This window comes from Lates calcarifer, linkage group LG12 (assembly GCF_001640805.2).
Source record: "Lates calcarifer isolate ASB-BC8 linkage group LG12, TLL_Latcal_v3, whole genome shotgun sequence".
Taxonomy (NCBI): domain Eukaryota; kingdom Metazoa; phylum Chordata; class Actinopteri; family Centropomidae; genus Lates; species Lates calcarifer.
In genome coordinates, this window is record NC_066844.1 from 23,999,874 (window position 1) to 24,014,385 (window position 14,512).

Consider the following 14,512-nt stretch of genomic DNA (forward strand, 5'->3'; position numbering starts at 1 on the left):
ACTTACTGCAGGGTTGTGAGTCTGTTCTGCTCAAAAGCTGATTCAAGCATTCTCTTCTTCATTCGCCTCATCTCTATGAAAACCTCCCACCTGTCCCAAACCACACGCATCCGCTGCCTGTCAGCTGGTTGAGGAAACAAAGTGATTAATAACACAGCAGCTTCGTGAGATATCTGATGAAACATGAGGCTATATAAGGTTGGATAAACTCTTGTTTGTAAAATCATACCATGTGACTGAGCATTTTGCACTTTGCTCTTCTTTTCCCTCTGAACTGTTGTAAATGTCCGCCAGCTATGAAGTGTCAAGTTATACAGATAATACCTGAAACACAAAATAACACAGTAACCACCTGTGACCAGGTTTCTGGGCTACAAAGTCCCATCCGATCCAAATCTGTTTTTCTATAGGATAAATGTAGTGTGAATAAAAAGTACAATAGTTCCCTCTTAACTGAAGTGGAGAAATATTAAGTGGCATAAAATATAAATAATCAAGTACATCAAAATGGTTCTTAAGTACAGTGCTTGAGCTGACCTGTAGTGACACTCTGCTCGCATTGTGAGGCTCCACTCCCGTCTGGATGTCCACCACTCTTCTCTCCATCCTTCAAAGGCTCGTCTCAGCACCACGCTGTCATAGTGAGACCTGCAACATCCAATATTCCTTTGAATTAGAGAACCCAGGTGAACAGGTGACAGTGACACAGACCTGAGAGCCAGCTTTACAACTAAACTAATTTACACATGACTTATTTCAAGGATTCCACTTTGTAAATAAGTGTAACATATTACCTGGCTTTATGAGGAAGAACTCGGCCAAAGGTATTCTGGATCCATATCTTTAGGAACTTTCTGGCCAAGTGTCTGCAGTGGTTGAAAAAGTCAGACTAAATTATAAATGTTAAAAGCAGTATGCTAAAATAAAGTGAATTAAGTGTTTTAGCACCTTATCCTCAGCTCCTTGAGTCTTCCACCTTTGTTCCAGCTGTATCCAACTCTGTAAGGAACTTTTCTGATGTGTACTTTGCGGACTTGTTTTGTTTCACCACCAGATCTAACGCTGCTTGGTCTGGGTCGTCCTGCGTCAGGCTTTCTGTTGTTACCCTGCATTATATTAAATCACGCCAAGTGCATGGGTTACAGAACTGAAGCGTTAGCATGAGTTTTGAAGTGAAAGCAACAGTGTCCAGTTCGGTACATAGGTGTGTTTATTCGATGTGAACAAACGGGTAGAGGTAACTAAGTGCCGCGCATTTGTTTTTCCTTGTCACGTGACCGCGGGTGTGACGCTGGGGTGTGTTCCAGAGATTCAGTTGCCAACGGCAACAGGCTGCGCCGACATCCTGCGCGGTGCACTCACCGCACCGAGTTCAGGTTCTGAACGTTAAATGTGTCTCTCTGGTGTTTTCACAGTGTCTAATAATCTTTTCAGGTTGACAATGAGGCAACTATTATAACACCCTCTCCCACTATACATCAACATAAACCGTAATTTGTTTACTCTTTCTGTGTGGTGAAGTAGTCTGGAACGCCCCCAAGGTCCTGTCCAAGTAACGATTATGCGCAATGTCAGTCCTTTACAGCCCCTGAGGGCGGGCTCTCATAGTTTAACAGAACCTCAGGGTGATCGCTATGACGGAGTTACAAATCGAGCATACCCCAAGACAATGAATAGCTGGCTCAGATAATGCCTTTCGAGTGTTCTAAATTTATTATAATTTATTCTTCTACGACGTAAGTTATACTTTTTACACGGTTTATATAACTACACACAAATATCTTATTAGCAACATATGATTTCTATATTGTGATTTAATAATTAAAATGCAACACGGCTGACGCACACGAGACTACTAAACATTCTACAAAGGCGCTGTGGGCACAATGTAATCTTTCCAAGGACCTTCTTAAAGCGGCGATCAGAGGAAAATTGGTGCTACGACTTAGAAAACAGAGAAAGAGCTGAGAATTATTTGAGATTACACAGTCTCCGTGTGAATTAATTTGTTGTTTGGATCTCTGTTATTGTATTAACTTACCACAGGACAGTGTGCGTTTTCTGAAATACCTGCAACAACTCAACCGGCTTTAGATTTGATACTCGCTGGGTGGGCATTATCCCCATTCCCCAGCTAGTTAGCTAGCTAGCTAAAGGTGCTAGGTTAGCTAGCTAGCTGACTATCGTGAGCTGACGCTTCTCGGCCGTTGGCTGCCAGTCCTCCACACAACGTTCAAACAGAGAAGTAAGTTTTATTAATGTATCGGCTAGACAGTCCTTTGTGGTAATTTTGTACAACGGATGGGTATAGTGTTAGCTGTATGTGGGACGTTGCCTAGCTAACCCTCTACCGGTCTGTGAGCTAACTGTTGACGTTTATTTTCCTTAAACTCGGTGAAGAGTTGATTCATTCGAACAAAGATTGGTAAAGTAGCGTGTGTTTTGAGTACTACTAGTACTTTTTTAAAAACTGCGTTGTTCACAGTCCAGACGCTACAGGCCAATTTTTCAATTAACGCAAACGCCAGGTAATTTATCGTAATTGACATGTCACGTCTCATGTTGGCGTCTCTGGCTGTTGTCAATTAACTTGCTAATTGGCTAGCAGCATTTGCTAAACCTGTCCCCATGGTAAATTAGTTCGACCCTCAGTAAAGTTTATTGTTAATTTGATTTTCAAAAATGTATTTATGTAATTTGTGCTTGTGCTGTGTGTTTATGTTTGAGGCCGGGTTGATATTCCAGTGTTCTAATTTTCCACTTAAACTAGAATGACACTGTGTTGTTACAATTTTGAAAAATGCTCTTGATGATGAATTGATCAACATCACCTGAAGCAGTTAGGTAAACTTTTAGGCAGGACAGGTCCAAGTGAAGTCAATGAAGCAGTAACTGTAATGCTTGATTAACTGTTAAACGTTAACCTTTGTATCCAGCAGGAACACAGACATTGTTGGGATAGAAGCCGTTTGTTCTGTCTGCAATCAATCATGGAGAATGATGCTTGTGTCGAACCCAAGACTGGTGATGCAGCTGTGGATCAAGCTAAGCAACAGCCTGCCACCACAGCTCCTTACAGATACACTAAGGTAATTGAAAAACCAGCTATATGATGATCTACTGGCAGAGGTCTTCCTTAACACTATGTAACCATTTTGAAATTATTATTCCACAGGAGGAGCTTCTGGAAATAAAAGAATTGCCAATCTCCAATGAGAGGCCAGAATGTCTCTCTGAGAAATATGACAGGTAAGAATTCATTTCTCCTCAGCATTTGGAAAAGAGTCTAATTTTGCTAATTTTGCTTAGCTATGCTCTACTCAGCAAAGAATGCCACTTGTTTGGCCTATACTTTAAGTAGGCATTTGACACAGGTATGTGTTCACCTTCATATGAGCAGATGAGAATTGGAAAGCATGGGCATTTATTCTGAGTCAACAACATTAGTTTGTTATAATTTCATTAGCAGTCCTGTAAGATTGTTTTTGAAAACAAAACCGATGGGCTTTAATTGATAAATTTGGGCCAAGAAAGTATTAAAGTTCTGATATTACTCACAGGATAAGATGTTTTTTTTTTTTCTTTTTTTTTCTTTTTCTTCCTCTAGGGGGTGGCTTTGAAAAAACTACTACTACTGAGGTTGACAGTTGCTAGAGCTTAAGTATATGGAATAAAGCACCATGTCCTCACATGCCTCTGAAGTTCAAACCACATCTCAGCATAGAGATCAAAGTCTCATCTTAGTCAAATTTTGTGTGTTGCTGGAAATGTGTCAAATGTATAGGATCAAATGCTTTAAAGGTCCCTTTGAACAGATCAGATTCTGAGGTACAGCCGGTGGCCTGATGAAGAGAGTGTGCACTGCTTTTTGGCAACTTGCACACTGAAATCAAACACACCAACTATTAACTGACTTGACAAGATAAGTTATCATCCAGTGGCCTGAATGAGCTCAAAATCTGCTCTTAATCCGTTACATTTGCGTATTTCTTGAATCTGAGTACAAACCAATAATTTCTTTTTGAACATGTAAGGTGCTGCATGTGGCTGGTCAAAAATGTTTTCAGATGTTAGAGATGTCTTCTCTTGAGAGTAAAAGCACATGTGGGCACAGGTTCGTCTGCAGATCTTTTAGCATTTTTAATTTCATTTAATTGCAGTCGCAGTGTTGGCTTAAATCCAAAGGATAGTGCCTGTCAGGTATAGTAAAATGTGGGCTTCGACATGCAGTTTTGCTTCTGTGTGTTCAAGGGCAATTTTATAACAATTTTGAATCTTATTTTGGTGGTACCATTATAATCTAGGACGCCTTTTCCCCCAGTGGCAATCTTTGGCCTTCGACTAGCTCTTTCTTTTTTTTCACATTACATTGTATATGGCTTACATTGAGATTTGAGATGTGAATAATGCCAACTGATTGTCGGGACATTCAGACAACCTTGACAGATAAATTAAATATTCTGTTCTGTTTCAAACTTCTTTTATAACCTTCCCAGGCAAGCCTTAAGCTGTCATCATCAGCCTTTTGTGTGTGATTGCCAGTCCTGCCGAACCTTTCTATCTTTCATTACAGATAAATAATTGGGGGTTGATTTTTAGACCTTGGATGAAAGATGAAAATGAAAAAGTAGCTGGCTTGATAGAAAATAACTTGCCTCACACGGTAAAGGTTGAAACCTATGGTTGCAGTTGGTTTGTAAATAATGTTGGCCATACTAACTTTTCTGAAATTAAGTTGTGAGATTGAACTGTAATTGGTCTTTCTAATGCTCAGAACTGATAAATACCAGCCTGAAAGTTGTATTTGTTTTGGAATCATTTTAATGAATCTTTTGCTGAGTATGCCTCCTGACCATGGTTTTCAAATGGTGTTTTGATACAGTGATGGTGTCTGGGATCCTGAGAAGTGGCATGCCTCATTGTATCCCACTTCAGAGCGTAGCTCTCCAGTGGAAGGTTTTAAGAAGGACTATGTGGATGACAGAGTTCCCCTGAAACGAAGAATCCCAGGTAAATGATTTTTTTATTTTTTTAGACCAAAGCCAGAAATCTACAGATTTAGATTTAAACCAAAACAAATGTCTTGAGGTCCACAAAACAAACGTCTTTTGTGCTAGAGATCTGACATGTTATGAAGCTGTGAAAATTTTATCTAGCAGAGGTGTCTGTAATTGTAACACTGATGTTGCAGTGGCTCTGGATTATGCTTAAGCAAATATTTAAACATTTTAATGTTAAAGGAAACGATAAGTATACAAGTAATACGAGTGAAAAGTTGTATTCCTTAAGAAATTTCCAAGATCTTTTTTTAAACCGGAGCCCTGCACTGGGTTGATGACGTGGTATAATGTGACTATTGATGTAGTCTGTGCACTCTAAACATCTAAAACCCAGCCCGTTTGCCGCATTGTATTCAGATCCTCGTGAGCGGTTAAAGGAGGATGATCTGGATGTCATACTGAGCCCGCAGCGACGCAGCTTTGGAGGTGGATGTCAAGGCAACGCTGCACCTGCCCCCCACACCCGACGCCCAATCAGCCCCCTGGAAAATAAGGAGAATGAAAGTCTCCGTCTAGGAGGGGCACGCAGAATCGGCAGTGGACGCATAATTGCTGCCAGAGCCTTTGAGAGAGAAGCCCGAGCAGAGAAAGAGAGGGAACGAGAGAGAGACTTTAAAGATAAAAGATTCAGGGTTGGTGTTCATTACTTTCAGTCCATTCATAATGTATTTCCCTTAGTGTTCAGATGTTTTTAGTGCACTGATGTCACAGTTTCTTTACAAAGCTAAATGTGATTAAGAGATGTTCAAAATAGTGGCCACATATACCCTTCAGTTTGTTTCACAAAACTACTGTTTTTACAGGATAAAATGTTCTGTGAAATGTTTTTTTTTTTTTTTTTTTCCAGAACTGGATTTTGACTCCCTTATTTAGTGTTTCTTAAACTGTGTAAAAGCAAACAGTGTTTATTCTGAACATCTCTAAGTGAATGAACTGAATATATTTTCTCCACTCAAAGATTTTACCTCAAGAATGGTTCTATTCATTTAGTCCAATGTTTAGCAGCATCTGTAGGTCTTTTCTTCCATTTTACAAATACAGGAGCATTATATTTGTTTTGTATCGTCATTTGCAGAGAGATTTTGGTGACAAACGTGTGTTTAGTGAAAGGAGAAGGAATGACTCTTACGCAGAGGAGGAACCAGAGTGGTTCTCTGGGGGTCCCACAAGCCAGTCCGAGACAATTGAACTCATTGGATTTGATGACAAAATCCTGGAAGATGATAAACGCAAGTCCAAGCGGTCAAGGAAGCGGACAGAGTCTGTGAAGGAAGGCATGTCAAAACTGCATGAAATTGTCCCTCTGAATTACAGCAGCATAATACATTTTAGCTTTTTACATTAGTTTTTTGCAGTCAGTGCACAGTATTGGATAACTAGCTTAGTGTCACAGCTATCATGTCAGGGATACTTACAGTTGTGTTTTGTTGTCACATTTATCATGTGTAGCAGTGGAATGTAATGGTGGACAAGTGGAAGATCAAGATGTGGGTTTGCAGTCTACAGCCGATCAGGAGGTTCCCCACCCTGACGTCCTGCCGGAGCAGTCAACTGGGGACTTTGACTTCAACGAATTCTTCAATCTGGAGAAGACCATGCCAGGACTGGCCTCTGTAAGTACTGGGGTGCACTGTGTGGTTTTATTGGTGTTTTCTTTTTCAAAAGGTGTGAACTTCACAGATGGGATGGCTCTTCAAACCCTATCAGTGTAATTATTTTTCTCTCTCCCTCATGCTGTGTACTAAACAGCGTAAGCTAGAACAGTAGAGGTTTTCAAGCGTATTTCAGTATGTAATCATTAAGAACCTCTTCGGAGGCCAGACTGACAGTTGCGATACAGTTTTGTCCTGACAGATTACATAGTTTGTTCATGTCCAAGTTCAGCAAGCCTTTTTGAATCCAACCATTAACTCAGCAGAATACTTTCAGTATGAGATTACCTCTGCTGCCACTGGCTTAATCTCACTGAACTTGATCTGTGGTGGTGGGTATTGTCACTGAATGGGTGCACTTTCTAAATAGTTTTGACAGTGGGCTCTTGCATGGGTGTTAAGGAGAGGTTAACAGACCAAATTTATGCCCATCATTATATCTACATTAGCCTTGTAACTAATTGGAGAACTAACAGCACCAGTCTACAAGCTAAATGAGACTGGTAACACAAAGCCAAACAGCACTGCATTCACTGACATTGCCCTCAGTCTTCTAGCACATTTTGTGCTAAATCGATGGAAAGCGCTCTAAACGTAAGTGTCATCTTTGTTCTTGTACCCTTCTGCTTTCTGTCTGCCGATTTAGTGTTTTCCACTCTGCCTCACAGGCGCCTGTTTGTGTCTTGCAGATGATAGAGGACGTTTTGGGGGAGGGCCCTGTATCAGCTAGCCGCTTCAGTCAGTGGTTCTCCAGTAACCTGAGCCCTTCAGGCAGCCGGTCAAGCAGTCTGAGGTCCACTCCTCACGAGGAGCTGGAAAAACTAGCAGGTAAATGATTTGATTTCCTTGGCTGTCTCACTGTGTGTCTGAAGACATTTCATGTAATAGTATACTGTAGCTTAAAACAGACCAAATCACTCTTTGAAGTATTTAAAAATCAGAGTCCTGCTCTTTAAAGTCTGGTTTAATGAATTATCACAATAATGTCAGTGTTTAAGATTTAAGGGTTTCTTGGGTTTTAAAGTTATCCAGATGCTTCAGTAAATCTGGGTCATGGAACAACCATGCTTGTAAGGCATTGATAAAGAAACCCAATGAATTAAGTTTTGTCAACCTCAGTTTACTAGTTTACTGTGCCAAATGCTATTTTGTTTTGTTCATGCTCCCAAAACAAACTCATAGATTTTCATGTTGAATCTGCAAAACCTTTATTTTTCTCCTTTTTTCTTTTTTTTTTGCAGGGCTTGAGCCACGCTGCACATCCCCCAGCCAAGGCCCTGCCCCCTACTTCACACCTATTCAGTCATCGGAGTGCAAGGAGAAGGTGGACATCCTCGAGCTACTACACAAGGCCAAAATAGACCTGAAGCCCCTGCTGTCCACCCTGTCAGTCAACAAAGCTCGGCTACGGGAAAGCAGTAAGTTTCAGTTCGCTGAAATGTTTGCACTGTTGAGATCTAATGATGCATTTCACTGGGAATATACTGTGCAAAAGATATTTCCAGATATTCTGTAGAAACAATCCAGAAAAATCCTGATGTCCACTCAGATAGTATTATAAACGTCTGTGCAGCGTTTGGGTGTCCATGAATTTTGGGGCATTACAAACTGGACTTTGATTTGCCTTTCAGTCTATTCTCACTTAGTTGTAAAGAACTGTGTAACCTTCCATCTCCAGCAGCTACATAATGTTGGATTTTATTTGTCTGTGCCCAGCTAATTCTGGAGTGGTGCTCTCTCTGGAGGAGGTGGAGGGAGAGATGAAGGGGATGAAGCTGGGCTCAGAACCACAGGTGCGAAAGGTGCCGCCTCCACAGAGAGGAAATGGCACGCCCTTCATGGCTGAGCATTTAGAGGAGGCTTTAACCGGGGGCTCCAGTGTCCGTCCACGCTCACGTGACACAGACATGTCAGCCTTTAATAAACTGGTCAGCAGCATGAAGGCAAGTGGAACTCTGCCAACTCACCCCAAAACCAACACAAGCAATGTAAGTATAACTAAATATATAGTTTTTATTTATGTAGCCTCAGGCTTACACTGGATAAATAACAGCATTGTGCATGTCGGAATGGAACAGGTAACTTTTGAAACAAATGCAAACATACCACATTTTAAGCCGTAACACTAGATCTCTATTGAAAGAGAGATGGGCATAAATTTGCTTCTCAACTGTTTTGGAGGTTTTTGTTTTTGAATGTTTGATGTGTGAAAGCTGCAAGTGTTCTTTTTTTATGCAAGTCAGTTTCTGAGTTTATTGTCTGATTGGGCCAAGGTGAGACCCATCTCATCTGTCAGTGGATGGATGTTCATTAAGGAAAATGACAGAACATTAATCCAAAAGCATAACTGACTTGCATGAAGCACTTTGATTGTGACTCACATGTACAAATCTATCTCAGTGGGCTTGCAGTGATTGGAGTTGAAGAAGGTTTCAGCAAAGTCTGTCACACACCCAGATTTTGTCCATGTGGTATCACTATTTAAAAGCCAGTTTGTCTTACAGTTTGTGTTTTGATTTCAAAACACCTATCACAGTCTACACTGGGATGGATTTTTACAAGAAAACTGTTTTGGTTGCACTGGACCCACAACAAATGTTTTCTCTCTGTACAATGCAGCAACCTTCAGACCCAGCTGTGGTGACATTGTCTGAAGCTCAGGTGCCTGCTCAACAGCAGAAAAACATATTCCAGGTGTGTATGCTGACTGTCCTGTCAGGCTAATGCTAACAGATGTCTAATATAGAGGTCTTCACGGGTCCACTCGATTCCTGCTCAGAGTAAGGGCAAATTACACTTGAAGTAAAGTTCTCTGATCAGGTGGTGCTTCATTATTGCAGGATAAATCTGTTTTTTGTGCAGCAGATGGAGAGTGTACCGCAGGAAAAATGATATGTATTGTTGGTCTTTTTGACAGCAGCTGCTCATTAATTTGAAGCACATTCAGGCTGCTGCCAGTATTTTTTCTATTTGAGTCTTTTTGGGGCAACTGCATTTTGGATCAGGTCCTTGGGTCCATTTCCAGCCTGTTCCTGGTTTTTTTTTTTTCTTCTTTTTTGTTTTTTCTTCCTTCTTTTCTGCATGGTGGGTTTGGGTAAGTTCCCCAGGTCAGTTTTGCATCAGATTTTGGATTTTGATTTTGAATCTCCATGGCAGTGCCCTTTCACCACCTTCAACACATAACTCTCCATTAATCATTAACATGATCATTCATAGTTTTCCTCTCAGCATGCTTAGCTGTCAACACTGCCAGTGAATTTAGTAAATAAGAAAACCACAGAAGACTTTGGTTTTGAGTTTTGACACATGCAGCCTAAAAGATTTTTAAAACAGCATTTGCTAACCTTCAGTGCTGCCACAAGTTGCCAAGCACATCACACCGAGGCTCTACACACTGCTGCTGGAGAAAAATGTAGTTGGAAAGTTCTTTCTCACCTTTATCGCTGCCAGATGAAAGCAGCATTGAATGAATACTATATGTAAACTTGACTGCTGCCTGCTGCGAAAATGTAGTCTATATTCAACAATTTCATAGAAATAGTATATGTACTTGTTAAACTTCATACTTTTCAGATTGTGTTTGAGGGGCCTGCTGAATCCAGTCATGTCAAAAATTGTCTTTGGCTGCACATTGGGTTTCCAATCTTTGGACCGAGTTTGAAAACACCACAGTAGACTAAGAACACTGTAACCTTGTCTGTGGTGTGTTGATTTACGAGAGCTACTGTGGAATACTGCTAGGTCTCAAGTTGGCAGATTGCCTGGTTGAGCTTTATGGGGGGGGAAATACTCCATCCTGTATTAACAGTATTTCTGCACCTGACTAACTTAGATCAATGACATTAAAGTGAATTGGGATTTCATTTGAAATGTGTGTATTGTAGGAGCTCTTAGGCGGTCCTGCTCGTAGTGCCTCCCCTACGCTACTTGGCAATCTGTTGGGCAGCTCTGAGGGCTCAACAACCTCTGCCCCTCTTCATGGCCTACTACACAAGGGACCGTCACCCCCTCTCTTTCCACAGAGGGCGCCCTCACCTGACTACTTCAACAGTCGGTTGCAGACTTCAGCAGGTAGGTTTGTTACAGAAGTGACAAGTTGCAGCCTTAAAGAAGTCTTAAACTATACTATAGAGTAGGAAATAGACATATATGCAGTGACTTTCTCCCTTTTTAATCTTAACATTGTACCCACAGATTTCATTATCACATAATCAGAAATGATCACAGTAAAGTTATTTGGATGCTTGTGGGGTCCCAAATGTGGAAACATATATGATCGCAAAATAACAAATGGCCACCAACATCTGATCTACATCTACTTCATCTGTTTTTTGTTTGAGGAGATGGTGTTGGATAGACGAGCTACATCATTCACTAGTTGTGATTTTTATTTCCCTCTTATATCTCAAGGTTTTCCTGTTGGTCCTCAGTCCATGCTGCCAGAACAGTTTGCTGATGTACACAGGTCCATCAGCCCTGGATCTGCTGCACAGCAACAGGTAACTTAACTTGTCCATTTTGGGTGTAATTAGCAGTAAACAATCTAAGGGCTTGGATTTGATTTGATAACTTGGTTATATATGTATATAAATTATTCTGTTTGAAAGACTTTATTTTATAATAGTAAATGTGAGTGAAGAAGCAGAGGTTGTACTGCATGTAACCATTCTCACCTCGCCCCTCAATATTATCAGTTTTCATGGATCAGAAATGTCACGTTGACTGACCAGCTACCTTGCTGTCATACAAAAATCTTTGTTTAGCTTTTCTTTAGGCATCATCAATAGATATATAATTTTTTTTTTTTTTTTTTTTTTTTTAAAATAAAAGTAGCCCATTAGACGACATTTGAGGATCTCTTTAGCTATATGTATTGTGTTTGTCCAGATGAGGGCGCTGTCAATGCCAGTGAATCAGGCCGACCTGGAAGCACTGGCATTCCAACAGGACCTCGCTCTACATGCTCACCACTCATTCCAGCCCGGCTACAATAAGCCACAACAAGACAAATCTTTTCGAAATCGGTTAGTTTTTTTTATTTTTTTTTTTATAAAGAATATTTAAATTCTGTACGTATTGATGGATAATGACTGTAAATGTGAAGATTAAATGTGATTTAATGCCTCCTTAGCTTATTAGCTGCCTTTCTATCCCATGAGAACACATTTGTCTCAGCTTAAGTGTAGCTTAGTGTGTTTTTTTTTTTCTGATATTTGATTTACAAAATTATTAGTTATTTTTGATACATATTGCCACGTATTTAGTGTACTACATGTACACGTGTGACTTGGTTAGCTTTTGCTAGTTATGTATGACTGGTGTGCTTGTGATCAACAGACCGCAGCGTGCTAATCGCTCCCCTGGTCCAGGCCCTCAGCCTGCTGGGAGGAACTCTCCAGGCAATGCTGTCACCAGCATGGTGAGTATAAAACCAACTGCCCCCTCTCTCACCACCACACACACAAGTGTCCTCTAAAGTCCAACTAAACTTTTCTCTGTAATTTCTACACATCTTGGTATTGCTAATGTTAATGTGTGTGGGTTTTTTTTCCTTTCTACAGTTGTCTCCTTCATTTACACCCACATCTGTGATCCGCAAAATGTATGCGACAAAAGAGAAAAGCAGAGATGAACCGTCAAGTCGTTCAGAAACCAAGGAGGAGGGAGCATCACACTCTCAAGAAGGTATAGAGCATCAAATGATCTTATTTTGAATTTAAGCTGAAGCAATATAACACTAACACTGAGATTTGGGTTGTGTGATAACAGACAGCAGCTCCCCAAATCTTTACCTGGAAGCGATGGATGGGAATGCTGCCCAGTCTGGAGGAGTAAAGGCCAACTCACAGACCTTGCCAGGCAAGGACCAGGAGCGTCTCAGGCCTGGCTCCGGAGGTGGACGCCATACGCCCACCATGGTACCTCCAGGACCATCCTCGTCTTTTCCTCGTCCCATTTACCCGGTACCGCTGCTATCCCATGTACCTATGGTGCGTCCTCCTCCCCAGCTCCACCCTAATGTGGTTCAGCGAATGCTGGCACAGGGTATCCAGCCCCAGCAGCTTGGACCTGCTCTTGTGCAAGCTGGTTAGTGTATTCTTGTTTTCCCTGTGCTCTCATCTTTTCTAAAACTTATTTTTACTTTACTGTAATATAATTATTGACCTGTTGTTAAACCTCTGACCCTGCGAACAAATGAAGTTTGAACCTGTCCTCACAGGTATATTTCCACCACACGCTGACCTTGCACAACTTCAAGGCTTGCCTCCTGCCCTGCTTGGACAACCGCTGTACTCTCTAGGTGCAACAGGGCATCCACTTCTACCTCCCAGAGCCAACACTCAGATGCAGTTAGCAGTAATGCAGCAGCAACTTCAGCACCAGAGGCCAAGTGAGTTGGAGCAAAGCTGTATATGGTAGTGGCAGCATCAAGTCACCTCAGAAATTTTGAATTATCTAAGCGATTACAGTATTTGTCAGAGTCTGTGGTGGTACATACTGTGTACACAAGAAATTCTGTATATAAAACTTACACAGGGGGTATTTTGTCATTTTCAGGCTGTGAATGCTCAGTAAATAGTGGCTACAGCTAATCAGACATAAAACTACTGTTATCTACCATAGTATGGTGCTTGTACCACAGAGAATAAGCTTTATTACTACAGGAGCAATAACAGCAGAAATAGGTTAAATGGGTACAAACTAAAGCATTAAAATGTTGTTTTTGTGTGTTTGCTTGGGGATTAAACTTTTTTTTTTTTTTTTTTTTTTGTCTCATCTTGCAGTACATCCAAGTGTCCCAGGCCCTCAGTCACAGAGCCAAGGCCCCCACCGGACAAACGGCTCCCAGCGACACGGGGGCAGCCCCCCTCTTGGCCTTGCCAAGTGGTTTGGATCAGACGTGCTAGAGCAACCACTCCCCTCCATGCCCGCCAAGGTCATAAGTGTAGATGAATTGGAGTTCCGGCCATAAGAAAATAAAACACTGAGCTGGATAGCAAGATTTTTTTTTTTTTTTTGGTGCTCATCTCCACCTCCATGTTACCATAAAAATGTGAACTTTAATTTGAAAGACAGTGCACAGAACTGGATAGTTTAATCATGCCATGCTTTGTCTTCAACCTTGAAGTCACTCTTTTGAAGAGGCTAGTGATGGAGATTGTTTTTTGCCGCTTAGTGAATTTTTTTTTTTTTTTTTCCCCCTTTTTTTTTGTATTAGATTCTGTCCAGTAAAAAATGTATAGGCCTAATTGTACAGACCATTGGAAAGAATCTTGTATATACGTATGGTTTCTTTATCAAGGTGAGGGGAAAACTGAGAGCCACCGAAGAGCTGGTAGCATTCCTCTTGTCCACCTAAATTCTCCCTTTGACCCACTCAGGGCCACTGCTAGTGAGAAATGTTGGGTTGAGGAGTAACTTATACTCTAACTTTCCTTTTGTGGCATGGTAAATGGCCCTTTTCTGTAGAAGTGGCTGATGGTTGTGCCTTTTTTTTCCCCCTTTAAATGTTTCCTCTCCCATCAAACATGTCACAATGGGCAACTGGGGACTGCACTGCTCACTGTCAGTTTGTGGGTGGAAGGGGTGCATTTGATGTGCTGAAAGCACAACTAGAAATAATAAATAAAATGTTCAGTAAAACAGTTAAATGGTTTTTAGGTGGTTTTGTATTGTTCCCTTGATCATAGAAGCCTGGCTGGGTAGCTGCACTGTCCACTTTATTAGGTTCACTAGTACAATCATAGGCAATACAGCAGACTGCCAGAGGTGAAGTGAATACAGCCACTGACATGAAGT

The 14,512-nt window shown here is 41.1% G+C and overlaps 1 protein-coding gene across 5 annotated transcripts; it reads left to right on the forward strand.

The window, feature by feature from the left end:
• The first annotated feature begins 1,883 nt into the window (after nt 1-1,883).
• eif4enif1 (eukaryotic translation initiation factor 4E nuclear import factor 1) lies at nt 1,884-14,364 on the forward strand. Of its 5 annotated transcripts, none has more exons than XM_018685758.2 (19): nt 1,884-2,245; nt 2,937-3,089; nt 3,176-3,249; nt 4,883-5,010; nt 5,418-5,692; nt 6,136-6,334; nt 6,510-6,673; nt 7,402-7,540; nt 7,954-8,130; nt 8,429-8,700; nt 9,332-9,406; nt 10,597-10,783; nt 11,123-11,211; nt 11,600-11,736; nt 12,050-12,131; nt 12,274-12,397; nt 12,482-12,799; nt 12,933-13,103; nt 13,498-14,364. In XM_018685758.2, exons 2-19 carry the CDS (start codon nt 2,991-2,993, stop codon nt 13,683-13,685), a joined length of 2,898 nt encoding a protein of 965 aa, XP_018541274.1. In that variant the 5' UTR covers nt 1,884-2,245; nt 2,937-2,990; the 3' UTR covers nt 13,686-14,364. The 5 variants fall into 5 exon arrangements, with proteins under 5 accessions (XP_018541274.1, XP_018541279.1, XP_018541275.1 ...); XM_018685763.2 differs by having other exon boundaries at nt 8,429-8,655; XM_018685759.2 differs by having other exon boundaries at nt 2,940-3,089.
• Nucleotides 14,365-14,512: the final 148 nt, after the last annotated feature.